The 26,912-nt window shown below is 39.0% G+C and overlaps 1 protein-coding gene across 1 annotated transcript; it reads right to left on the bottom strand.

Moving 5' to 3' along the window:
- Window positions 1–16,902: 16,902 nt before the first annotated feature.
- Window positions 16,903–26,289, bottom strand: galnt12 (UDP-N-acetyl-alpha-D-galactosamine:polypeptide N-acetylgalactosaminyltransferase 12; the record flags this gene model as incomplete). The annotated part of the gene is made up of 10 exons (XM_079258402.1): window positions 25,858–26,289; window positions 25,345–25,514; window positions 24,166–24,355; window positions 23,785–23,970; window positions 23,442–23,559; window positions 22,798–22,974; window positions 20,042–20,173; window positions 19,752–19,865; window positions 17,644–17,799; window positions 16,903–17,040 (listed from the first exon to the last, which is right to left on the bottom strand). The coding sequence occupies exons 1-10, from the start codon at window positions 26,208–26,210 to the stop codon at window positions 16,903–16,905; spliced, it is 1,734 nt and encodes a 577-aa protein (XP_079114528.1). The 5' UTR covers window positions 26,211–26,289.
- Between the last annotated feature and the right edge of the window lie 623 nt (window positions 26,290–26,912).

Raw genomic sequence — 26,912 nt, 5'->3', positions numbered from 1 at the left:
TACAATGTGTTAAAAAAAAAAAAAAAAAAAAGGGAATCCTGATGTTCACTATAACAACACACAATATATAAAAATATCCATAAAGTGTTTTGATAGTAGCATCAGTGCAACTATGTAAATGAACAGCTTGTTGTCTTGAAATTGCTTATAATCTTAATACCGTTACCTTTTTTTTTCCCAAATATTTAATACAATAGTGCTTTTTGTCAGCATTAAGCAGTTTTCAGAGATGTTTAGTTTGGATTTGGGAAGTGTGTGGAGCCCAGCATAACCTCAGGTTTAAAGAGGTCTAGTCTTTAAAGTCAGAAGTGACAATATGCCAATGTGTCGTCTCTGTTTTAGTGGTCGAATGTCAGATCATCAGCTTGATAATTAAAGCCTGAGGTGGCAAGGCAGCCAATAAACGAGCTAGTAAAAAAGCTGGAGTCACGCTATCGCACATTAGCTCCCAAACTATTAATAAAAACTGTCACTCTAATTAGTGGGCATGAAGGGATGCATTCACACAAAGGCAAGCACCAGCATACTGACTTACACAAACATGCTCACAGGCAAACACATAGCCAAAAAAATTCTCATATGTTCGCTCTCACAGACATTTCCTGCATCAGTTTCAATCCACACAGAATTTCACTACAAATAGTTGCAAAAAGTTCTTTCAGGGGAACAAAAGCAGGGTACTGGGAGGGCTGAAGAAGGAAAAGGACAAAAAGAAAAATGTGTTTCAAAAAAAGAAAGATACACAAGTCTGTGTGTGTGTGTGTGTGTGTGTGTGTGTGTGTGTGTGTGTGTGTGTGTGTGTGTGTGTGTGTGTGTGCGCGTGTGTGTGTGTGTGTGTGTGTGTGTGTGTGTGTGTGTGTGTGTGTGTGTGTGTGTGTGTGTGTGTGTGTGTATGTTGGTGATTACTCCACACGGTGAATGCTTGGGGAAGCTGTTACTCTTCACTGGTGATGGCATTAATGGACACAAGAGATGCCTAACCTCTCTCTCAGCACCAATGTTTGTATTGATCATTGATTGCTGGTGGATTGCTTGCAGGCAGCTTCTTCTTGGTGGCTCAGCAATGTGAGCTGCACAGTTCAGTGTCAAGTCTATGTCCACTTGTGCAGATATTCTGCTCAGTGTCAGCTGTTTTCTAAGTGTTTCCTCATGTCTGGACACCTCAGATAATCTAACTAAAACAGCCTTATTTCAAAGACTATAAAGAGCTGTGCTCTAATGTGTGTTTTGAAGTACATGAAAGACTTGTAAATTTTTCCAAAACAGTGATTACAATGTATCTTTTCTATATCCATGGACAGATTACTTAATGGGCCTGTTGGACACAGGCCCAGACCCCCAAGAGTTAGACAAGTACTAATCCTAGAAATTTGATACTTATAACTCAGGAAGAGCAACAAGAACAAGATTAACAATAGAATTAAGAAATAAAGTAACAAAACTCAGGTTACAAAGAATCAACTTGAAAATAAACAGTTGCAAAACACACACAAAGAGGAAAAGGCCACAGAATTATGTAAAGGATCCTGTTTAATACAAAGTGTAAATTGACTGAAATGTGAGGGTGATGGGAGGGACCAATAGAATATTTAATATGTGTGTGTTACATTAAACAAAGCTACACTGGGCTACAAAATAATCCACAGTATAAAGGGATGTGACATGGCCAGGAAAAAGAAATGAAATTGTCTTAATTAAGTTAAAGAATCATCACATTAGACAAATGTTGGCAAATGAAGCTCATAAAGATTTTTAATAGGTACAAAAAATAAAAAAAAAATAAACACACACAAGTGAATACAGGATGTTTGACAGAAATGTGATGCAAAACTGGCAAAAAAAATGGGAAACAAGACAGCCAAAATATTTATAGAACATGACATAAACAAGACATTGTTCAGCAACAGTAATACAAATGTAATAAACAAAAGCACAAAGAAATTATAGAAATTATCTGAAAAAGATAAGATGCGTATTTCTTTACTCATTGGTTGATTTGTGTATTTAATTCTGTCTCTGTAACGTTGTTGAAGGTCTTTGTCCACGTCTTCATTAAATAATTCATCCATGTAATGATTCAATGAGAAGATGCTCCTGTAATCACTGTTCATTGTACACATGAGGAAGTTCCTCAGTCTACATGAGGAAGCTCTGACTTACCAATTGTTGACATTCTAAGTTTTATTTAACATCCAGTCATCTCCTTTGGCGTGATCTTACAGGCAAATATTGACAGGTTACATAACATGTTCAGTCATATTCTGTCGTAAAATGGAGGAGCTATAACTACATTTGCAAACATGTTTAAAAATAGAATAAATTTAAAATGTATGTATTCACGCACGCTCTAATTTATGTATGGAAAATGATAAAAACACATCGAGGCGAACATGCAGCCTTGCAAACATGCCTACTCACACAACAAGATACACTGCTAAAAATCACTGAAAGGACAAACACACACACACATATACATTAAGACACAATACATTTAGACTTTACACACTCCTGCACAGCAGTTTATTGTACTGTATATGATACATTCCTAATCATATTGAAAAGCACACACTGAAATGATTTTTTTCATATCAGTTATGATTATAAAGACCCATTCACACAAATTTAACTACCCTCTGCAACACAACATCCACAAACGAGAACAGTATGTTCAATTTTATAATGGACTGACTGCTGCTTGAGCGCATTATTCACAACAGTGGGGAACATCCAAAAATATTTTTGCAGGCAAATAGCTTAACAAATGAAAGCCATGAAAGATAGATGAGGAAGTCAGTGCTTCATTCATATTTGATAGCTGGGCTTAAGATGCATTACCCAACCAACACAACAAGCCCCACACTGTCAGTCCCAGAAATAATGAGCTTGAAGAAGCATCTGTGATGGGTGAGGTTTGTGTGTCTGTGGGTGTATTTTTACCCATGTTGTGGGGACCTAAATGTGTTCATACTGTCACACTGTGGGGATTTCAATTCCTATGAGGAAAAAAAACCACCAAGGAACAACAGTTACAAATTTTAGCATGATCTTTTTCAGGGTCAGGGTAATAATTTAGATAAGGTCATTTGTAGTTGTGGCTGATTACATCTGGAGAAAATGAGCATGTGTAGATCAGTAATGTGTTCTCTGCAGTGCATGGAGCACAACTTCTTTTGTGTGTAAGTAGGTTATGCTGGACAGTGGCTAAGAAATGCTGTCTAATGATCTGACAGGTGGACAGCTGTTGTCAATTCTTTTAATGTGCTCTTAAAAAAAGAAAGAGGGGAAAAAAAACAGGTTAAGCACAGGACTAACACATGTGCAGTTACCTAAGGACATCTGTCTTGACCAGCATGGGTAAACTTTATTCAGGTACTTGTTTGCAACACTAAAGGAGTTTTTATTGAAAAAAATATGTATATTTAAAACACAAAAAACCAGCTTCAGTTACAATATGTATGAAAAAAAATTGTCTATGGCAATAAATAAAACACCAACGCACTATGCTGCTGAAATATACAACCGGAAAACTCAAGGTGGTTTAGTATTATTAAAAAAAAAAAAAAAAAAAAAAAAAAAAAACCAATTATTAAGGTTCATGGATTTTTTGTTTTGTTTTGTTTTCTTTTGTTTTCTTTTGTTTTGTTTTTGTTTTTGCTGGGGAGGGGTATTTTACTTATAAATATTGTAACTTTATTGTAATTGTATGAAAACAACAAAAAATTTCAATAAAATTTTTAAAGATAAATTACAACTAAAAGTATGCTGAAAGCAAGATAAAATAGGAGCAGCAACACACTGCGCTGAACAATACTTTTTGCATTACCAAATAGGATGTAATGGGATGAAAATATGTACTTTATTCAAGACAGTTCTTGGGTAGTGATGGATTCGATTCTAATGCAGCGTAACCTTCTTGGTAAGATTACCAGTGCAGAGGAATATGCTCTGGTGTTTACATTGTGAATGCAACATACATTGTAGTAATAACTTTACTCAGATTATACTGTAAATATTACATTGGTGATGTATTAATTACTATAGAGGACTTGCAGCAGATTAATTTAGATGTCTCTTTTGCTCCATAAAAGCAACAACTGTGTGTGAAAAGAGCTGTACATGTTTGGTGCCATAGTTGCACAAAAATACTGGTATTGTGTATAAATTTCACATATAGATGTATATGTGTTATTATGACCGACCCAGAGTATGATCAGTCCCAAAATAAAAAATGAAGGTATATCAGGAAGCACTTGTCTTATCTGTCTGCTGTTTTCTATTCAGTACAAGTACATTTTCACCTCAAATGAAAGGAGTCAGTAGGGAATTGACAAGTAACAACTAGATAGGGAGTTCTTTCTCCTTTTATTAGTTAGTAAAAGTTATGAATTAGTAAGCTTTAAAAAGGCTTGTTAACAAACAAATAAAGTTTAAATGGGGATGAAAATATACATAAGGTCTGGTAACACTCTGCCTCCATATGGCAATAACTATTGAGAGTATCAGTGACAAAAGTACCTTTAACTCACAAACTACATACATCCAGATTTCCTTTTTTCAAATAACCTGCATAGACCATGAAATTTCTGTCCTCTGTGTGTATGGCCCGAGGTGCCCAATGAGTCCCTCCTCTCTGTCTTCCAGTCAATCAGGCATCCGATCAGCTGATGCGGCTGGATCGATTGAGAGGCAAGCACACTCTTTATTAGAACTCCCTGAGGCCGGGCTACTTGCCACTCACCCATCAGTTCTTCTCTGGCAGGAGCTCCTAAGTCTGCTGTTTCCGCTTAGTAGATTTTGTGTTCAAATGTCCTTTATTGCATCTTTTGTGTGTTTCTGAAATATAAGCACCCTGCTAGAGAGAGAACACTGGAAAACTGGAACTGGAAGACCACAATATCTAGTTCTCCAGCTATGCTTAAGGCGCACTGACTAAAACAAATGTAAACCGATTGAGTTTGTTCGTCTCTCTCACTGCAGAGCCTCTCCATGATGTTTCCACATAAACCCCACTTATGGTCCGTAAATGCAGTAAAGCGGATCGTTTATTTATTTTTGTATTTGAGTGATTTTATTTTTTCATTCTGGAAACTATAAAAGCAAAATTAGAAAATCTACCTTTTTTTTTGTTATTTTAGTTTTATTAATTAAAGGGAAAACTTCCTCCATGCTGTTGTAAATAATTTCACTATAAGCTTTAGCTTCATATTTTGCTGAAAAATGCTCCTTTATAAACATATCATTTGGATGAGATTGTGCAATGCTCTAAAACCTGTATATAACTAAGTTTAGGGATATTTGGAGCTTTTTCATCAATGGTTAAAGATGTAATCTCCACTGGCACTAATGCAACACAACACCATCAGAGATGCATGCTTCTGGACTGTCTGATTACAAGCAAGACAGTCCCTCTCCTCTTTAGTCTGTACAATAAGGTTTCCATGGTTTCCTCAAATAATTAGACATTTTAATTCATGCGATCATAGAAAATTTTTCATTTTGCATCAGTTCATTTTAAATTAACCTTAACCAAGAAAAGATTGTGGCATTTCTGGATAATGTTCATAACGTCTTCTTTGTATGATAGTGGATGTTCAGCTTGATTCAAACAACTTTATTTATACTATACAATCTTCAGGGTCATACTACAACAGAACTACCATTGTGGTACAACAAACTGTGTATGTAATGTGCATTGTGATTTCTGGAAACGTTTTAAGACCCATGCAATGACATTCTTCGTATATCCTTTCATTTGACTGATGTGTTGCCAATTAAGTAGTTATGATATGTAATGACAGAATATTGCTTTATGAATAAACAACTACATTCCTTTTTTATTTGCTTTATCTTGAATTCCGACTTTCTTTTTTTTTTTTAATTAAGTTTATAATTGTCGGCTGAAAGCTGCTAAATAAATTATATTTACATTGTGTTATTTGGTTGAGAAATGCTCAAATGAATAACTTGTCTGTATAACTTCACTTAAGAAAATGATTAAAAGGTGAAACATGATACAAAAATGAAATAGGAAGGGACCACATTTTTTCATGCAGAATTTAGCAGAAATCAAAAAGCTTAAGGCTAATCATCATTTTGTGCAGTCAATCAAAGAGCTGCTGTGGGAAGCAGTATGGAGGTAACCTAGCCAACCACGCTGGCACATTTAGCTTTACCCCCTTCAAGCATTGCACAAAGGTCTAATAGCTGTGGTACTTGAGGTTGATGAAAGCAGGGTGATGAAAGCAGAGTTAGGCAGTCAGAGGAGTTGGCCCTGCTCGCTGCCCTACTCTTCTACATGCCTGCAGGCTCATTACCAGCAAGCAGACTTCACAAACACAGTCCTACATGCACCATTTCCATTATACTCTGAGCGCTGCTCACCTGTCACTGTGGAACACTGAAGTGGGTATTTCTATAGAGAAAACCTGTATTTGAATTTTCAACAATGAAAAGAAAGCCACTATAGGAATTTTTGCGTGCCTGTAGCAAATCCGCTTTTCTATGCAGACTTGTGTTTTGTGTTTATGTAACACACACTTGGAAGAGGGTATCTTTAAAGGTAGATAATAGTAAAATGTCATGGTAGTGTATGCTGCATATGATGGTTTGTATCTATGTATGACACTTCATAAATAGATGCACAACACCATAACCCATGGCACTCAGTGATTTGGGGTTCCACACTCCACTGAAGGGCTCTAGAGCAGGAGGGCTGGGTGCTACCACAGTGATCCACCCAGCAGGGGTTTTTGAGGTTAGCAACCACAAGCAATTAGGCATTATCTGACTGTGTGACTCTTCTGCTTCTTCACACGCCGCTGAGAGATTTCCGGAGCCCTGCAAGGCTGAGCCTTATCGATTGGCATGCTGGAAAGGTCAGTGACTTGGCTTACCGCCGGAACATCCCTCTGCTCTGGCATTCACTGGAACTCTGCACCCACAACGCTCTGGTGCTCAACCGAGCTGGCACCGTGCGCACTCTATAACTGCATAGTGAAAACTAGAAAATGCCATCTGCATCCAAGGCTAACAAGGCTTGATAAGCAAGGACACTGTTGGCCACATTCATTGTCTTAGATTAGCTCCATAACACAGGTGTAGAATGTCAAGTAGTTTTGGTAAGAGGTGAAAAGAAGTAACTTGTACTCTATCAAAAGGGAACACAGCGTGTTGAGTCAGAACTCGTGATGAAATCAAAGGAAAAGCATGAATGAAGTTTTGAAGGGATACACCTCGTGTGTGGCATCGCAACCACATCAAGAGACATTCCCTGATGAATGTGTTTTATCAAGGCTGAATAAGGCCTCAGCTCAACGATTTAGATGATTAACATTGTGTGTGCGCTGTATCAGTCCAAGATAAATTTCCATTTCCAGGGTAGTTGCTTGTCTGTCTGACCGAGCACATCATCACCACATCAGTGATGAATTATGCAGAAGCAGGGATAGTTTTTTTTTTCCTCTTTCTCCTTCTCTCTCTTCCAGACTTGGCGACTGCTGAAGAACTCTAAGTGCTGTTTCTCTCTTAAAAGAACATTAGCCAGTGATTAAATGCTTAAGCTTGAAGCCTGACTGCTTCCTTCTACTTTTTTTTCCCCACTTTGCTAGTTTCTTATGTCTCGCAGCTTCTGCACCAACAGATGGGATTAATAGACTACAATTAACAACTCTCGGCTAAGAAGAAAAGAAAGAAAAAAACATACTAAGCTCACTGCTGACCTGAAAAAAGAATCTGAAAAGATAAAAACATATACCTTTTGGAGTAGAATGTCCATTTGCATTTGATGGAAAAACAAAATACCCATGTAAAACCATGTGTATGTTCTACTTTTATAAAGACCATTACAATGAACTTACACAGCTGATAAAGCACCTCTTAAGCGATGAAGAATTTAATTCACATATGACTGCAGCCTGACAGCCAGGACTCTCTTCATTTGACCCGCATCACTAACCCCCAGAAGTGAAAAAGCCCCTTAAAAGAGAGCAAAATTCAATTTAATCATACACTGTGAAAAAGCAATGTCAGTGTCTTTAGCACTTCAAATCAGGAGCATGCAAAGGTGTTGGACCTATTTCATCTCCTGGGAGTAAGATGAGTGCGCAGCATCATTCAGTCAGATCTCACTTGGCCATGGGCAGCTCGTATACTGTGTTCATGTGGCTGTGAAAGTGCATTTGAAGAGGTTTACAGCAGAAAAAGAATTACATTACAGCCCTTCATGAAAGATGTTAACAGTCCAGCTGATGAAGAAATTACACATTTACTTTACCTTGATTTTTCACAGGAGGACACTGATCTTATCATCTTTTTAAATTTCTAAAATACCTTTTTTATTTAGTCCTGGACTTTATAATATTTCATAATGGTATACTTTTTTTTATTTAGTTTGTGCTACATATTATATATTGTTTATCAGATCTCAGCCATAACATATACATACGTACATATACAGTGGATTCAGCTATGTTCATTGCTCAACCTGGCCATTTACAAGGACCACTTTAGTCATCCAACTATACATACAAATGAGGATAAAGAGATACTTTAGATGATGGTGTAGACTATGTGAAAAAAGAGATAATAATTTACTGTTTCTAACTGTCTCTGTGGGGGATCCTTGTACATTCAGTATTGCCAGTAACAGTGTCACTGTAAATGTAAATGAACTGCTCAAATATTGTCTCTAAGTTTCTTATGTGTGTGTGTGTGTGTGTATATATATATATATATATATATATATATATATATATATATATATATTATCAAAAGATAACAGAAGCAGATGGAAACAGAGCTTGCTGTTAACTTGAATGTGTAAAACGTGTTGTTCCGTTTGTTTGTTTGTTTTTGTTTTTGTTTTTGTTTTTGTTTGTTTTTTGTTTTTCGTTGGTTGAAACATGTATATTTAGTGGAACATTTTTCCAGCAGAGAAAGGCCTGATAAGTTCTCCTTTTTGTCATGCCATGCTAACAATAACCCATGTAGCTGTAGCTTTACAGCTTAGCTTCCGGTCTATATGACACTGATGTTCTCAAATCAACAATAATGCATAACATCCTAAAACTTCTCAAATTTATCATATAGTTTCTGAATTTCATTATGCTCATGGAGGTACATGCCTGTGTGATGGTTAGCACTCTTTACCCAGTAAAAGAAGAGTCCTGATTCAAATTCTAGTTGGAGTCTTGCAGTAAAGACTTTGTATTTTCTCCCTCTACATGCTGGAGACCACTCAAGTTTACCCACATCATCCAATACCATCTATTTAAGTTAAACTGGTGACTGAGTGGGAGTATTTGTTATTGCTTGTCTTTTTTGTGTCTGGCACTGCCTCTCACCCAGTGGAAGTTGAAAGCGTCCCCAGCATGCCAAGAACCCTGAATTAAATAAAGCAGGTATGGAAAATTGTTGAATAGATGGAGTTCTAAAACCAATCTGGACCTGAATATCATATGTGTTGGAAAAGCATTAATGATATAAAAAAAAAAAAAAAAAAAACATGAAATACACTTCACAGATTTCAGTCTAATCGAAATATTTCTTGCAAGGCAAAATAAATCAGTCACATTTCATTTTGTCCAAAGGAAATACATACAGTAGCCTATATTTCCCAAGAGGGGAGGACGGGGGGGGGGGGGGGGGGGGGGGGGGGGGGGGGGGGGGGGGGGGGGGGGGGGGGGGGGGGGGGGGGGGGGGGGTTAGTCCATTTAGCAAGCAATCAAGTAATCTGATGAAGTGAAATGAATGGGAGTAGGTGGAACTGTTAATCACTTGTGAAGGCATTTTTATCTCATAGGAAGACATTTAAAAGGTATTCTGTCAAAGCAGGCTAGTCTGGGGGAGGGTGTGAAAAATCACAGACTGTTGAGGTGTGAACTGACATGACTGTGTTGCTCTCTTCTGCTAAATATGTAATTTTTGCCAAATGAGATTTGACTGGCTTTGGCATTGGGTGTGACTAAAAAGGAGTTTGAGGGAATTGCAGTGGACAAACATCAGAATCTGACAGTTCAGCATGTTACTCCACAGATTGATTCCTATTTATATCAGATTCTATATCATCAACAAATAGCACATCCACATATTTCTAGGCTCTGCCATCTCTGCTCGCTATGTGAAAGGAAAAGAGTGACAGACTCAAGTTTTTAGTCGACAAGTGTGACCTGTGTCATGACTCTTCTCCTCTATGTCACCACAGAAATGCTTCTTCTAATTAAATCCATCTGCACTGTCGCCACGGATATCACACACCATTTGCATTGTGTCACTTACAAAGCCAGCAGAATAAAACTGTGTGTAGCAATTTAGAGTGAAATATGTCTCATATAATCACAGTATTTCAGATTAAAGTGAAAATAAAAACAAAACTAGAAGACTAAACAGTACATTGGGTACATCAAGCTCATGAGCAGTGCATCTTTATCAGTGGGTTAAATTATTGTAATTCACAACACATATTCAATTCAATTCAATTCAACTTTATTTATATAGCGTCAAATCACGGCAATGCCATCTCAAGACGCTTTACAGGCAGAGAAGAAAACATAATTAAAGCCAATTCATAATAGCCTATATAAGGAAACCAACAGATTGAGTTGGGTCCAACTCAATCTCACATCCTGAGCAAGCACACTGGTGACACTGGAAGGAAAAAACTCCCTTTTAACAGGAAGGAAACCTCCGGCAAAACCCGGCTCAAGGACAGGCAGCCATCTGCCTGGCTCCTTGCATAAGATAAAGAAAAAGATGGGATATTTCAGAAGGGACATGATCAGAAATACATTGTTTACATCATGGTGGAAGAGACGCTGGAGGAATACAAGTACCTGGGAAGTTCAGCTAGATAACAGACAAGGAAGCAGAGTTTACTTCTTGAAGCTGAGATCATCAACATCTCCAGATTTGTTGCGGAAAACCACAATCTGCTATGCAGCCATGTCTTGGGGAAGAAAATAAACGACCTGATCGAGCAGACTGGTCCTTTGCTGTGTACAGCTGTGGAGCTGGAGCTGATTGCAGAGAGAAGACGACTGCAGAAGCTGCTGAACATGCTGGAAATGTCTTCCGACCTTCTGCACAACACAGCAGGAAACAACAGTGTGTTCAGTCAGAGACTTCTTCAAGTATAGAAAGGTATCAGAGGCCATACCCACTAGCAGCCATTGTCCTCTGCAACAAAACTTTGTCTATTTATCATCCTTTTATTTTCTTATCTCGAAGGGGGAAAAAAACTATTGAAAACATTTCAGTTTTGCTGTGGAAAATAAAGTGTTTTTCATCTCATTTTTCTGAACCATTCATTTTTGCCCTTTAGATAACTCTGAAGCAAGAAAAACAACCTACTATCTGTATGTACCAGAACAAAAATACTGTACTTTAAAGAGAATTTCTGTCAAACTACAATTTGTCTGTGTTTAATACTATTTTTATAAATGATCCCACAGATTAAACTAAGACATTTTTCTCATCACACCATGATGTTACTGTGGTTAAGAATTTGACATTTTAACTTTTTACTTAAACAAACTGCTCAAGGGAGGGTTAAGGGTCAACTTTGTCATTGAATGCACCACTTTGCATTAGATGAGGGTGGGAAAACCCTTAATTTAAAAAAAACGGACTTAGATCATTTGCATTAATCCTCTCAACATAGTTCAGTGTTGAATAAATGGACACTACTGAAGGATTAGTTGCAATAAGAACTCAAGCGTGAACAGAAACCACCTCATGCTGCTCCAGTCTGCAGCAGAGCCCATGGTCACAATCATCTGTGTGGCTGCTGTGAGTAAGTAAGTGACAACTGATTCATAATGAAAGACTTGTGCAGTGATGTCACTGAGAAAGCCACAGTCTGCTAATTTACAACCTCACTCTGACTGTGGCATTAAAGCCAAACACTTCTATTATTCTTCACACATTAGTTGAGGTTGAAAATGGTATCGTTAGGTCGCTTTTTTTTTTTTTTAATAATGTGCAAATGAAACTAATACTTATCAGTTAACTCCACCGAGGCCTTGAACGGGATTGTTTAAATTTTAAATTTAGATAAAAGCACTGCAGAAGGTATGGAGGATACAAGACCCCACAAATCAGCTCCTGGTTCCTGGTGAGGTCCTGAGCTCAAACTGAAAAACAGAGAGGAAGACTCAAGGCAAATGTGCAACAAGTAATCCGTCTTTGATGCTGTATTGGCTTGTTTCACAGACATGGATTAGATGAGCTTGATCTTACACTGAAGTGGGCTCTCAGCTTAAAAAGGCTCCAAGTCAAGGCACGTCTGTCAGCTTGGCCCCTGAAGTGTTTGGAGACATTTTTATTTCCATTTTCGCTATGCTCAAGTGTAACAAGCGTGTATTACGCGCGTGTTGTTTTTGGTGGATCACAAAACATTTATTTCTTGATTTGATTTTCCTTTTTTTTCCAATGAAATCAAATATCTGCTCCCTTTCCTTTCACAGAGTTGTTTTGTTTTGCTTACTGTAAAATCTGTATTGTAAGGGAATGAGCAGACCTGCCAAGTGGAAATGACACACAGGAAATATCAGTGTAGTTTTGTTCTGGCTGAACTACACTGACTGAAGACTTAACACACAAAACGATCCACACTAATAACATGCAAAGCAGCGTTGGTGAATGAGAAATGCAATCCTATCTCTGTATGTAGGCCTCACATGGTTTCTACACTGTCTGGAGTCCCTCCTGAAAGTGAAAGTGTGTCATGTTGTGTATGCAGCCAACAGCTATTGCTCCTGAGCTGTTCTGGGTATTGGGGATTATATAAACCAAACCGACATGCAGTGTGGAAATGGCTTCCAATCAGTGTTTGTGTGTGTGTGTGTGTGTGTGTGTGTATGTGTGTGTGTGTGTGTGTGTGTGTGTGTGTAGCTGCTCCTATGGTTTGCTTCGCTCCCTGACAACTGAAGCCTAAGTATCTCCAAAGACTTGCACCGTGGGGAGCCTTGTTTTGCATTACCATTAAAGACACATATGGGTCGTGAGAGACTGTCGAGCAGCATCTACATCCCATCAAAAACTACGCCTACATTGTGTGAACCAGCCGCAACAAGGTGGATGCATTTGCTGAATTTCAGAATACTTAAAAGGATATTTTTCTGCATATTTTGCAAAGATGTAACCAAAACATAAGGACACACAGGTCAAGACACAGCAGCATTACAGATTTCTGCACTGCTTCCTGTTTTTCTGAACAGATTCAGAGTGATGTCACCGACACAAAATATAGATTTTTGGTTTGTTTTTCATCAGAGCTCATCATCTGTAGCATCTTCAATAGGCCACATATTATTTTTGTTATTATTTCTAGCTGTGTTCAACAACTACAATAAGAATTTTGTCTAGTGCTTATGTTTTTATAAGATCTGCCGCTGGCTTCTTTCTTATGCTTCTAAAAACAAGGCGACCCCACATGAAACAGCAGGACATCACAAGTGTGTAAAGACTTAACGTCTGAGTGTCACCACCACCAGAGGTAACAGAGATTCTTGGCTCTGGTACGTTTCACCATCTCAGTCAGCAGCTGGTGACCAATCCAATCAGATATGGCTGAAAAACATTTCTTCTCTCATTATCCTCTGAGCATCTTGATCCACATCTCCAGCAGTTAAACCTGGGTGATGGCCTTATTTAATTATTGTAGATTTGGATAAGTCACAGTTTCATTGACAACGACAACAAAAACGGTGAGAAAAAAAATATTTTCAGTTTGTTTTACGTCGAGTGTTTCTGAATTTCACTGCACATTCTAAAGACACAAAAGCAAACATTATATATAAAAAAGACATTACAAAACAAAACATCTCATATTTTCACCTTATTTGGATTCGAATGCACAACAAGAAATGCTCTATTTTCATTTGAAAATCTGGAGCTCATTTATTTCGTCCAACAAATATATAAAAATAATAATATTAATGACATCCCAATTACAATGCAAGGCCTCTGCAGAAACTGACAGCATTCAAACCCCCAGACAGCATTATCTTTTGCAATATTTCTACAGCTTAAAGTGTAAAAAAAATGTTGCAGCCAACCTAATAATAAGCAGAAATGTGCATGCTGTCGTAAAACGACGTCACACCATCCAATACAATATAGTTCACACAGATTCTGGAAAATCCATTGATATAAAAACTTTCTTTTACCCGAGACAAAAGTAAACTGGCTAATATAACATTTACTGCTTAAATGTATACCGTATAAATTTTAAAATACAAAACAATGCAGGAGAAAAAATGTTTTACCATCTAGAGCATGGGAAGACATGGCAACAGAGACAATAAATAAGCTTTTTTTTTTTTTTTTAATAACAGGACAGAATATTTACACAGTGCTCAGACTAAAAAGAAACAAAAAATTATACTTTTCCTTCTTTTTCCCTCACTTTTCCCAAAGTGTTCAAAATGTAAAACCCAAGAAGTGCATTAACTTACAGAGAAGAGAGGTGTCTTTCTTTCTGGAAAGCTAACAGAACAAGAAGCTGTGGGATTGCTGAGTACGATGAACTCTGCAAACTGTTCCAAGCATGGAGCATTTCACAATTAAAGCCATGATCGATCACATTTTATGTAGCTCATTTCAGCCTTCGCACACATTGTACAGTCATGAAACAGATGCGTGTTCTCCTTCTATTATGAACCAAATTGTCCCCACAGGTCATTTGGTCCACTTCACTTAGCACTTAGCAATGTACTACTCATAATCCTAACAAAAAGCCTACTTATGGACTACTGGGAACTGAAGCCCAGTAATTATGTCCATATTTCAATAAGCTCAAAACTTCCTTTGCCCTTCCATCCAACGCAATATAGTTATCTCACTGTACCGTCTTCCACAGCTCCGCACAGTGCAATAAATCTCTAAGTGTATGCTCATTATGGCAAATACAGTATACAGTTATTGGGCTTTTTCTAATGTGAGCTCATACATTTAGTTGTTCCCTATTCCCTGCAAATATATCATTACATTTGGCAAATAAATTAATTCTCACTCTATTCAAGTCCCAGCTATGGTAACTATTAAAATTGCTTCTTCTATTGAGTTGTGAGTATGCACTTTGAGCCAATAGCAAAAGTCTATTTCAGTACGATGGCCCCCTAACATCAGTTCCTGACTCTTTCAAGCCTGATGAGCCAAAAACCTGGGAAGGTTAATAGTAAGGGAAAGGTCACAAATTGCTCCATTCAATCATCAACATCATCTGCTTCTGTTATCAAATGAGTGCTTTAGATGACTTCTGTCAACCTTAAACTTAGGAGCACATACACTTGGACTGTTGTCCAAAAGATAAGAATCCTCCAACATGTCGCTCTGAGAGAGAGAAGAGGGAAAAGAAGAGGTGATGAAGAATTGGAAGAGGACAAGAAAACCAATCATGAAGCCATCTGGCGTCCCAGCACATCCCAGCACTCTGGAGACACCAACAACTCGCTACTCCTCTGCGTAGCCTGGGGGAGAGCCACACAAGTAACCAAGACTTCAGTTCACAGGGATCTATAGCTGCCTGACGGTGACAGATGAAAGCTAATGCAGCGTATATAACTCAGTACAACCCAGCAGAGTAATATTCTCCAGGTAAAAGCTCGAAGCCATCTTGAGCATAGATTTTTTTTTTGTCACAACCTTGACTACTCATCTCTCTCAAAGTGAAGAGAAGAAAATAAATTCAGAAACACACTTCTCTCAGTTGTATTATCATATTACATTAGACGTTTTCTTTTATACATATGTATTAGGCACTTTCTTTGCTCCAAGTAAGCAATAAAAACTGGAAGACGACCTTATTCTTGTGATTTCAGTGTTTTTTTGGGGTTTTTTTTTTTTTTTTTGCATTTACCACCATAAAATGAATGAACTCCCATTCATCTGTGTAAAAAGAGGAGATAACTCTGGTAAAAAGCTTGAAACTAACCCAGTTATACATCATTTAAAGCAAACCTAGTTGACACAACATAAAACAAATAGATGCATATGGCTATGATGCAGTCCCTTTTCTTTTTTTTCTTTTGTTGCATGCCATTTAAAGCCTGAAAAATGACCCATGCCATCAACTAGATTAGTGAATTACTTCATTTAAAACAGAACAGAGCAGAGCAGTGATCAGTAGTTAGGCAATGTTTTAGACACTGGCATCAAGCTTTTTAGTTTATGGCTTTTTGATAAGCCACTGGCATATCAGGCTATCAGTCACTCGCCACTTACTGAGGAGAAGTATCATAAGTTCCTAAAGACTTGTCACACTTTCTCCTGACAAATAGAGAATAGATGAAAGACGAGGTCGCACAGAGAGGAGCGTTGGCCCCCTCTACAGGAGAAGATGCAAATATTAAACAACGCCTGATGACGTGGTTCTAAACATTCACTGTCATGCCAGCCACTGGCTCATAAGAGGCTTTGAGATTGCTGACAGATTTATGAAGCGCTTGCTTTCTCTCAGATGGATGCACATGCTCATGCATCCCTTTCCCTATTTGCAAAGGCAGCTCAACTGATCTCTCTCTAAAAAAAGAAAAACTGTACTGGCAGTCGAGTGGATAAATGGAAAACAAGAAAAGTGCCAGCTTATGTCGATGTGCAGATGATCACTAATTCTCCACCATCCCTTCAACTAGAAAAATAAGACATATTCCTATGTACTGTATTTTTGTGCACAAAGTGTGCCGAAAAAAAATAAAAACTTGTCAGGATTATTTCCTGTTGGTCCAGCTGCAGCATAAACATGTACAGGGGTTTAAGTTGGGGAGGAAAGTGGAGAAGCATCCTCATCTGGGCTCCTTTCTGGGCAAAGGCAAACATATTCAGAGTTATTTCGCAAGTCCTCCGTTCCTCTTGGGGACATGGAAAATGAAAAATGCATTTCACATAAATCTTAAGTTCATCCTGTTACAATCTCTCCTCAAAGAACCACTTTTGGTGGAGGCTGTCAGAGCAGGGTTGGAGGGAGGGGGCTGGTGTCCCGTTGTCTGTCTTATCCATCGCTTCAACACACTTCTGGCTCTGGACATGGAACAGACTCCCATCCTTTAAAAAATCATTTAGGAAAACATTCATTATACAATAGGCATGTTTCAAATCTTAAACAGGATGTAACTAAACTAAAGAGAACAGTTAAGAGCTTCTCTGACCCCTTTAGATATGTCCTTTGTATCTTTGTTTGCATATTCACATGATTCCCCATTCTGTTCTTCCTCCATCTACTGTCCACTTCCCTGCTCCTCTGCCTCTTGTACTCTTGTTATACCTACTGAATCTTTTTGGGTCATTTACATTTAGATGACGTGGTTATGCTAGTGACGTTTCAATGCGGCTACATGCTAAACAGCTCCCAGTGCTACGAGGTGAATACCCAGCTCTCCACAGCACTCAAAAAATGTGCTGAGCTGGATTAGATCTTAGTCCTGGGATGTTCTGCAATTCTCTGAGTATCAAACCATTTCAACATATTAAAGTTTTTATAACATTTCTGTCTGAAAGTATCAAGTGTTGAATGTGCAGTGACTTCCATCCACCCCCCACTTTCACTTTCTAGACTTGGATTATATTTGAATTTAAAAGATACGGCAACCAAAAGCAAGATTTTCTTTAAATAAATTGGATAAAACATGCTATATTAGAAAATCTTACCTTTTGCAAGACAAATTTCTGGTCCATGGGTACAGACTGTCCTCGTTTTTTACACAGCTGGACTGTCAGGTAGGTACTGATGCTGTCGCCAACGACACATCCAGCAGGTTCCCGTGTGTTGTAACAGATCTCACCATCCACCGAGTACTCAAAAAACTGAGACAAGATAAAATGGTTGGGTTTCTAACTAGATCTATCACCCACAGTGGGCTGTTTTAAACATAAAAAGGTTAATGAAAACATTTTTAAAAACGCTTTTCAGAAGGACTTCCTCATTTTCAGCATTTTTCACTCCCATTAAATTGATGCAAAGATATGTTTCATTCTCTTTTCCTCGTATCCTATTTACTCCAGGGTGTTCTTAGTCACAGAGAATATACATATGTGTGCGTGAATGTATGTGTCTGACTGAGAAACGTGGTAGAAGAAAGTAAACAGTGTGTGTACACAGAACAAGTAGTGCCTGTTAGTTTGCTGACTAGAAATGTGGAATGTGACTACAATATGCAAAGCACTCCCAAAAGACAGGCGGAATAACCACTGCCAACTACATAGCATCAATGTGTGTCCACAGAAGGGTTCTGGAGGAACAATATTAAATTACAGAGCGTCCCGGTTTGCTGACAGTCACAGAAAGAACAGCAATGGGAAATACTTCTCCCTTTGGTTCAACAGGGCCAGCATGTTTTGATTCTTGGGATAGGCAAACAAATCTATTGTTCCCAGGTTTGTAAGGCATGTCCATAAATCCTTGCAGTCTGCAAGGGGACTGAGGCAGCTATTTAAAAAGAGGAGGAAGGACTGTTGGAAGGATAACATGACATGAACTGGCTATAAAAAGCAAATTAAATAGATATTAACCGTTTCCTGTTATTCATAACAAACATAGAGGTTCAAGTTACTAACTTAAAGGTGGGTTTTTACTCTGTGTGAAGTGGTTCCTCGTCATGATTGTAGTCTATACATTTTGTAATCATGAACAATAACAAATATATTTAGACTCCTCAGTTTACTGTAAATCTGTAAAAACTCTGACCGATCCAAACGTTTGGACCGAAATGGAGTTGTTCATTTCTTATGTTTCGTATGCTTCTTCTCCCAGCTCCCCTCCTCCCCCTCCTGCAGCGCTTACCTGATACCCACACCCTGCATATAAATAGCGTGTTAGGATGAAAATACAAAGTAGTGAAGAAGAAACTCGGAAGGGAAACATGGCTGAGAAAATGCAGGAAGGATTCCCCGACCCGGCTCGGTTTATTTGCTTCCTGCTGCTAAACAGCCGAGAAAGAGAAAATCGTTGGTGGAAAAAGCTGAGAATATAAAAGCCTTGGATTACGCAAGGAGCAAAACCAGAAGGGGAGGAGCTAGTTCAGGGAGCTACTTTCAAATCTTGCTAACTCCCCAACATTACCTACCCCAGCTTTAAGCTTTACAGATGCAGTGATGTGGAGGTTAACACTGCATTCTCACAGCAGGAAGGTCGCTGGTACTAGCCTCGGCTGGGGAAAGGTTTGAACAGTGATATATGTGGGTTCTCCTCCCACTGTCCAAAGACATGCATGTTAGGTTGATTGATTACTCTAAATGCTCCATAGAAATGGATGTGAGTATGAATGGTTGTTTGTCCCACTATATTGGCCCTGTGATGAACTGGCAACCTGTCCAGGGTGTACCCTGTCTCTCGCCTGATGATTGCTGGTTTGAGCTTCAGCTTCCCCGCAACCCTTACTCAGACTAAGCGCCATAGATCATGAATGAATGAAAAAGAAAAACTATCAATATTTTAAAAACAGGTTGAAGTCCAGATTGCTGTCTAAGTATGTGATATTGTTTTAAAACAGATCAATGTCTCCTGAATCAAATCAAATCCTGATTTTTGTACCTTTATTTCTGTGAACCATTTTGCTGAACTGGTATATTTATTAGGATCAAATTTGTCATTTATATCCATGGTAAAGACCAACCCAAATACCAACCAAACCCAACTGACATTTGCAGGCCAGCTTACTAACTGTTTAAAAAAAAATTGCATATAAACAGAGTTGATCTTTCATGTGATATCTTGTCTATTTTTATATTTTATGTCCTGAAAAACTGACATGCCTCACCTGGTTCTGTCCCATACCATGACACGGGTAGAGGATAACCCTTTGACCCACCAGGATGTGCTCATCTACAGGGTTGTAGTCAAAACAGTAGTTGCTTTTGCCCCGATTCTTCAGCTAGCAAAAATCAGCCACATTAATAAAAAACACAAGTTAGGCATTGCTAAAACAAATATATCAATATTATTTCTTTTAGAGCATCTGAAGAAACATCACATCTGATCAGTTTAAAAGTAATGAAATGTTTTTGATGCTTATGGGTTGGTTAAGGGACTAGTTTGACAGGTTCTTACCATTCCAAACATGCCTGGCCGATCATGTGGAACATAAATCTCAGGGTAAATATTATCCAGATACCACTTGAAATTCTTACAACCCAGCTTCATTCTGAGATTCTTGCGCTCTGTTACATCTCCAAAGGCCTCCTGGAAACAAGACCACATGTGTTATTATGAGAATAAGGACAACTGCTGCGTCAGAGAGGGCTTCTTCAAAGTATAACCCTGTATTGAAGGGGATAAAACAGTGTCTATTATAGTTGCTGTATATCTCTACATAATCACATTTTAAATCATAAAAAACCCTCAAAACAAATGGACCTATCAAGCGAAACCCTCCTTAATCCTTGTTAAATAAGAGGACAATGATCTACCTGTGAATTTTATTCAAGTGTGTGTACAGTGCCTGCTTGTGTCAATACATTCCTCCATGCAGACTTCCACACACAGCAATGCATTCATCCAGATTAGCTGATTACAATAAGAGGAAGAACACACTCTCCACTTTGCTTTGACGGTGAACATATGCTCGCCACACCTTCCCTGCTGGAAGGAGGGCTGAGAAGCACAGCAGGATGATGGATGCTGGTGATTTGTCAAACACAGCTCTAATTGACTCTTTATTAGTTTATTGGTCATCAGAAAACTTCCAAAGAAAACAGACTCTTATCAATGGTTAATACCAGTATGGATCATGCATGGACAATAGATGCCAGTGTAAGTACCAGTGGGGACCAAAGGCGTGTGTAATAAGTAGGTCATTGAGCACGTTTTGATGACACTTGAAAATATTTCATTATTATGTTGGTTGCACCAAAACCAGATTTTTAACATACATTTAAACAGGTTAGCCAGTCTGCAGGAAATATAGAGTTACAATCGGTTAACAAACCCAAAACTTGCATTTCAGGGTTGAATTTAATCCTGCCATATGGCTCCCATCCAAGTCTCTGACCCGGAAATGAGGTTGGCAACAACAAAAAGTAATCACAATGAATAAAGTGTATAGTTTGTTGAAACAATAGCTTATACCACTTAGCTGCATGATGAGTTGTCCAGTTCATCATGAAGCTTCGTGCGTGATGTAAAAGGTCAGCTGGAAAAACTCACACAAGCCAAAAGCAACCATATAGCGAACTTTGAAAATACTTTGACCAATAACTCGATTCCCCTCCATGCATGTACCTGGGCATGTACAGTGGTCCTAATAAATTCCCAGGTCAAACATCTAACTGTAGCATGATTTTAACTGTGCATGTAAACTGTGCATTATGAATGACAATCCTGTGTGGGTCAGTAAGAGCTCACTGAATACAGCTTAAAGAAGAAATTACAAGCCAGTCTGGTGTGCACAAGAGCCCAGAAAGGGGAGAGTTAGTGAAAAACCATAAGGAAAGCATAGCTAGCCTGCTTACACATGTTTCTCAAATTAACTGCTTGGACTACAAATCAACCTCAAAGGTACTAAACTGGAACACTTTGAGGCTAGCTGACAAAGTTTTTAACCTGCCTCATTTTCAGGAAAGAGTAGTGAACCAGAGTCTCATGGACTCTCAAGTAACGCATCTGCTTGACAGCTTCTCCAAGCTGTTAACTTGTAAACCTCATTATGCTGTTCTGCTCTGGGACAAACATGACAATGTCGTTGGCTTCCAAGAAAACAGGGAATTGACATGTTGAACTATTAAATTTTTTCTATTTTATTATGAACAATTAATTGTTACCCAATACAACAATTTTACTGGATCAGCTGCCTGTACAAAAAAAAACAACAAAAAAAACACATCATGTACAAGGTTATGATGCAACCAATTTATGCCTAGCCCAAAATTTCTTGCTATATTTATTTATTCAACATGTTTAAAAGATTTACAGGTAATAATTTGCAAAGTTCACCAAACAAAAGAACCTACACTAAAGTGTTGGGAACTCAAACGGACGAAAATACAGGAAAGAAATATAAAAAAAAAAATAAGAATCTGAGATCTCATAAGGCTTTAAGATGTTAAAAAAAAATGATATTATGAAAAATTAACAGGAGCATTTTTAAATAAATCATTTGAGAAATAATTAATCTATGCCTACATGTAAGAGTAAAACGAGGAGCAGCCTCTCCTCTTGTTGGAGAGGCTGTAATGCATTACCTTTTTGGCAAGGCTTCCTCCTCTCAGGGAGATGAGCGCCACCTGATCTGTGCTTAGAGAACTTCTCCTCTTAACTACACTGTCGCACGTTGGCCCATGCGTGCACGCACAAAAAGCCAGGGCACCCCATGGGTTAGCACTGATCTCACCCTGTAAAGGACAGGTGGGTGACACCCGCTGGCACCAAGTGACACGGAAAGGTGGTAATCACACACCGGAATGCCCTGACACCCCTGTCACCTTGAGTGTCTGCCGCTCATGTATCCCAAGAGTCACTTAATCAGGGCAGCTTTTACACTACAGTGGGAGAGCATTGTGTGTGTGTGTGTGTGTGTGTGTGTGTGTGTGTGTGTGTGTGTGTGTGTGTGTGTGTGTGTGTGTGTGGGTGAGTATGTGTGTAGGTACACATGTGTGTGACTGAGTGTGTTTTGGTGTTTGGTGAAATCGAGACTTTAATCAGTGAAAAAGTTTTGTCACAAATGCAACTGCAAAACAAAAATGCATAAAAAAAAAAAAAAAAAAAAAACAACATCACAAACAAAACCATCAGGCAAATGTGTTTTACAGCCATGTTAAACAATTGCTTTTTAGCGCGCACACACACACACACCATCTGTGAAGACTCACCAGCCGTGCGTGGGGGCTGCGGTGGTAGTATATCTCCTTGTATTCATCCATCCAAACCTCAGCTGCTCTCACGCTGTTTGCCAGCGCTTTGCTGCGGGAGTAAGGGGCCTTTTTAGGAAACACGTGACCCACATGTGAGCATGGGTGGATCTCCAGGCTGCCCCCACACTGCCAAATCTAGAAGATATCAGCCAAACCACCACGAGGATATGGTTAGCCTCTCAGCCATGATTCAATCAGACAACACAAAGCATGTTCTCATGCACACAGAAAAGCTGTTCTGTTTCCAGGGACATAGCTCTGGTTCATCCCTTTTGGAGAAACTGCAGTTTTGTTTTTTTTTATATATATATAAAAAAAGGGGGTGCTCAGATTCTTTGCTGTAATTAAGCTCTTGTTTTCTAGTTATAATTCTTTATTTGTGGTTGTGTGCAGAAGACAGTCATCATCACATGGCTTTTGGTAAATTTAAACCAGCCTTGAATGTGTTTTTAGTGTTGTACGTAAGGAATTGTAGTTTAAGGCTGAAAGCAGTGTTTGGATTCAGCCGATTAACATGAAACTATGGAATCTCAGATAACATAGATTGTATTATGTACATAGAAATATGCACAGAAAACAATAATGAAATGATAATTTCTCACCCTGAAAGAGAATTCCAGGTTCTCTCCTCCCCACACCTCCATCCCTGTGTCATATGTCCCCAGGTAATGGAAGTAGTCCTTACTCACAGAAAACAAACCACCTGCCATAGTAGGAGACCTGAAGGGAAGAAAAATTAATTTGCATCTCATTATTTCTCACTAACTTATGCAACATGTGTAACATTCTGAGGAAAAACACAATGTCAGTTCACGGGTTGGTGAAAATTAAAAATGAAGTAAAAAGACTGAAATAATGTACTGAGTGTAGTGAGATGCGATAGCCACCAAGCACTCATGTGGTATCTGGATCTGTTTTCTGTTCTAAAAAGTTCTGCAAACACACCTGATGACATCCGTGGGCGAGCGTCTGCGCTTCTGCTCGTGTTCTGGGACAGTGTGCCAGGTAAAGACTAACCGCCAGTCAAAGCCTCCAATTTGAGGTTCGCCAGAATTGCCTAAATACTGGAAAGTGTTCCAGTCGATCACATCAATGACAGGACACACCACAGCTCTCGGCTCCTCTTTGATCCTTGTGGAGAAAGCAGAGGAAGGCTGTTGACGAGGGGAATGCGGCGTTACAAAGCAAGCAATTTGTTCATCTCATACGTCTGTGGAAAGCTTTTGTGTTGTCCGCGCACCGAATGCTGCTGAGCTACAGAATCTGAGTCAGCAGCATGACCAGAGCCAGGTTAAAAATGATAACACCTGAAAACTGTCTTCTCACCTCTGAAGAAGAGGCTCTAACCAACCCTCGTGGCACTCGCAGTGACAATCCAAGAAGGTCAGCACGTCGCCTGTGGTAATGGAGGCCCCAAGCAGCCGGGCCCGTACCAGCCCTTCTCGCTTTGTAGCCCGGATCAGACGTACCTTCCTCAAACCTGAGAGGTACTTCTCCAATGGCTCTTTCAGATGAGCTTCAATTAATTCATAAACAAAAAGCAAACACGAAAGACTAATTCAACGTGACGCTTTGTTACTCAGACGGTGCAGGCTAAGACAGAAACGTGTATAATGTCCATTTTCATGATTTGTTTCAAATATAAGCATGTACTGAGTACTTCACCCTTTTGGCTGCATACATGAAAAGCAGTCTGAGAAAGTAAAATCACACTTTAGTGGCCCTGTTCTACTTTGAGTATGTATTAGTATGTTTGTATCTCACAGAAAATAAGACAAAATCCTGCAGTGTTTGTTTGTGGAAGACTGTATGTAATAGTAATAATAACGCTGCCACGTGAGGAGTTACTACAAAAGGAAATAACTGCTTGTCTACTTATTCATTGCACAGATGAGAGACTCCAGTATGTATTAGCATAGAGGGAGAGGCACGCATTGCTTCATCTTTACGTCGATGATTCAAATTATTTGAGAACCACTCCCTAAAAGTGTCCAAACTCCTGCAGTGTGAGTTCTCTGGATGTCGTCAATAAAACAAACGGATGTCCTCATGATTAGATCCTGCTCTAGTTCAGTTGTAAATAGGGCACAGAAAGCTTTTGCTTATTTTTTTTTTCCCTGTTAACAATACTGTAAGTTAACAAACAACACAAAAATGTATCCCTTGCAAACCAGCCATAGATGCAAATAACAGATATCCTTTAAGAATATCTAGGACCCCACATTTCACCGTTGGCATATGTTGAGATCTACAGCGTAACTTTCACTTCTTTTCATATTAGTTTTTACTCTGACACTGCCTTCTGTACCTTTATTTAACTTCTGCACGTGCAAACACTGCAGTCTATGCAGTCTATCCACCTCCACGCTGCTCAGATGACAAAGCAGAATGCAACCAGTTTGTGTGCTGTGACTACCTTTAACAACCTGGCTGTCTTTTACAACATGCTTTCCTGCACACAGGCCTTCTGCCTGTCTCTTCTCAAACAAGCCTCTGTGCCTCTACCTCTGTCACTGTAGTCATCCACCAGCACCACCTCTTTGAGCAGGATGTCAGGCGAAGTCTCCAGCACACTGTGGACTGTCCTCAGCAGGGTGGACCAGGCTTCATTGTAGAAGGCAATGACTACAGAGGTTGTTGGCAAGGACTTGTAGTCATACTTCAGATCTCTGCAACTGAGATGTATAAAAAGAGATATCATGGAGATGAAGGTGATAATAACTAGGCAAAAAGCCAACTGTGGGATATTCAAGCCTGGCTGTGTGGCCATTGGAAAACAAATGTAAGTTAAACTATCAGTGGTGTCTAAATATAGAAAGTGACTGTTATTACTCCACCCAAACAGCAAATAACTCACTAGTATTGCTGTAAGAGCTACACTAACCCTCTGGCATTTACTAACCGAGTAATAACTTTTCTGGAGTGCCTAAACTGTGATTATTCACTCCAAACTTTCTAGCTGGGTGATAAAAGTGCAGTTTGAGTGGAGTGGTTGACATTACCCAACCAGTTACTTACAGTGGGTTCCATCTCTCTGGCAGTCTGCGGTGTAATGACACTCTGTCACTGACATATGTGTTAATCTGGTGCTTCCTGAGACTTTCCTCCTCTTTCTTCTTCTCCTCTTCGTTCAAATTGAGTTTCACAGCTCTCCCCATTTCCCCCAGGGCATTTAAATCCAGGGGAGGTTTCTCGTACACGGGCTTCTTGAGCTGTTCATTATCCGGCTCCAGCTCTTCTGGCACTTCTCGTCGATTTGCAGCGCTAACTTCCCCAGAATTGTGCCTGGAAAATATCACATACCCCACCAAAGTGACCCCAACGAGGAAGAAAAGTAACTTTGGTCGATTCCTTCTTCCGCATGCTGCCATCGTGTCTCTTCCTCCGGAGGCTGCTGAAACTTTGTGTCAGGTCTCATGCCCTAAGCGGCTGAACTCTGCAGGAATTATGCTGGCCAAGTGACTGTTTGGCCTTTACCAGCCTCGTCACGTTTCTGCTTGAATACTTCCAAGTTTGCCCCGCATTTTTTTTTCTAATAAAGTTAAAATAATTAACCTACAAAGTGTGCGTTCAATGTGAACTACCGACTGTGTGAGTGTAGTAACAGTGTTGTTACTCCTGGACCGGAACTTCAATGGGTTTATCGTCGATGGGGTTGGACACTCCTCCTCCTTCTCCTCCTTCTCCTCCTGGACTCTTTCCAAATGTGAGCTAGAAGTGTGAATGGATTAACAAACTCGGATTAGACTAGTTATCTCTTCAGACTGGTTAGCTACCTAATCTAATGGAGACGGAAACAAATCTAGGTCAAATCAAAAGCTCCGGAAATTGTTTAGACTTTAGCTAAATTTACATTTTACGATTGTTCAAACTCACACGTGTCTCCTCGTTTTTAATATAAGAGGATGTGTCTAACAAGAAGTTTCCTCAAAAATTAAGTTTTACCCACAAATATATATATATATATATATATATATATATATATATATATATATATATATATATATATATATATATATATATATATATATATATATATATATATATATATATAAATAAGTTTCCGAGCTACT

The sequence above is a fragment of the Telmatherina bonti genome, assembly GCF_933228915.1.
Source record: "Telmatherina bonti genome assembly, chromosome: 19".
NCBI classification, from domain to species: Eukaryota; Metazoa; Chordata; class Actinopteri; order Atheriniformes; family Telmatherinidae; genus Telmatherina; species Telmatherina bonti.
The sequence above is the reverse complement of the archived record's forward strand: the minus strand, read 5'-3'. Positions and strand labels throughout refer to the sequence as shown.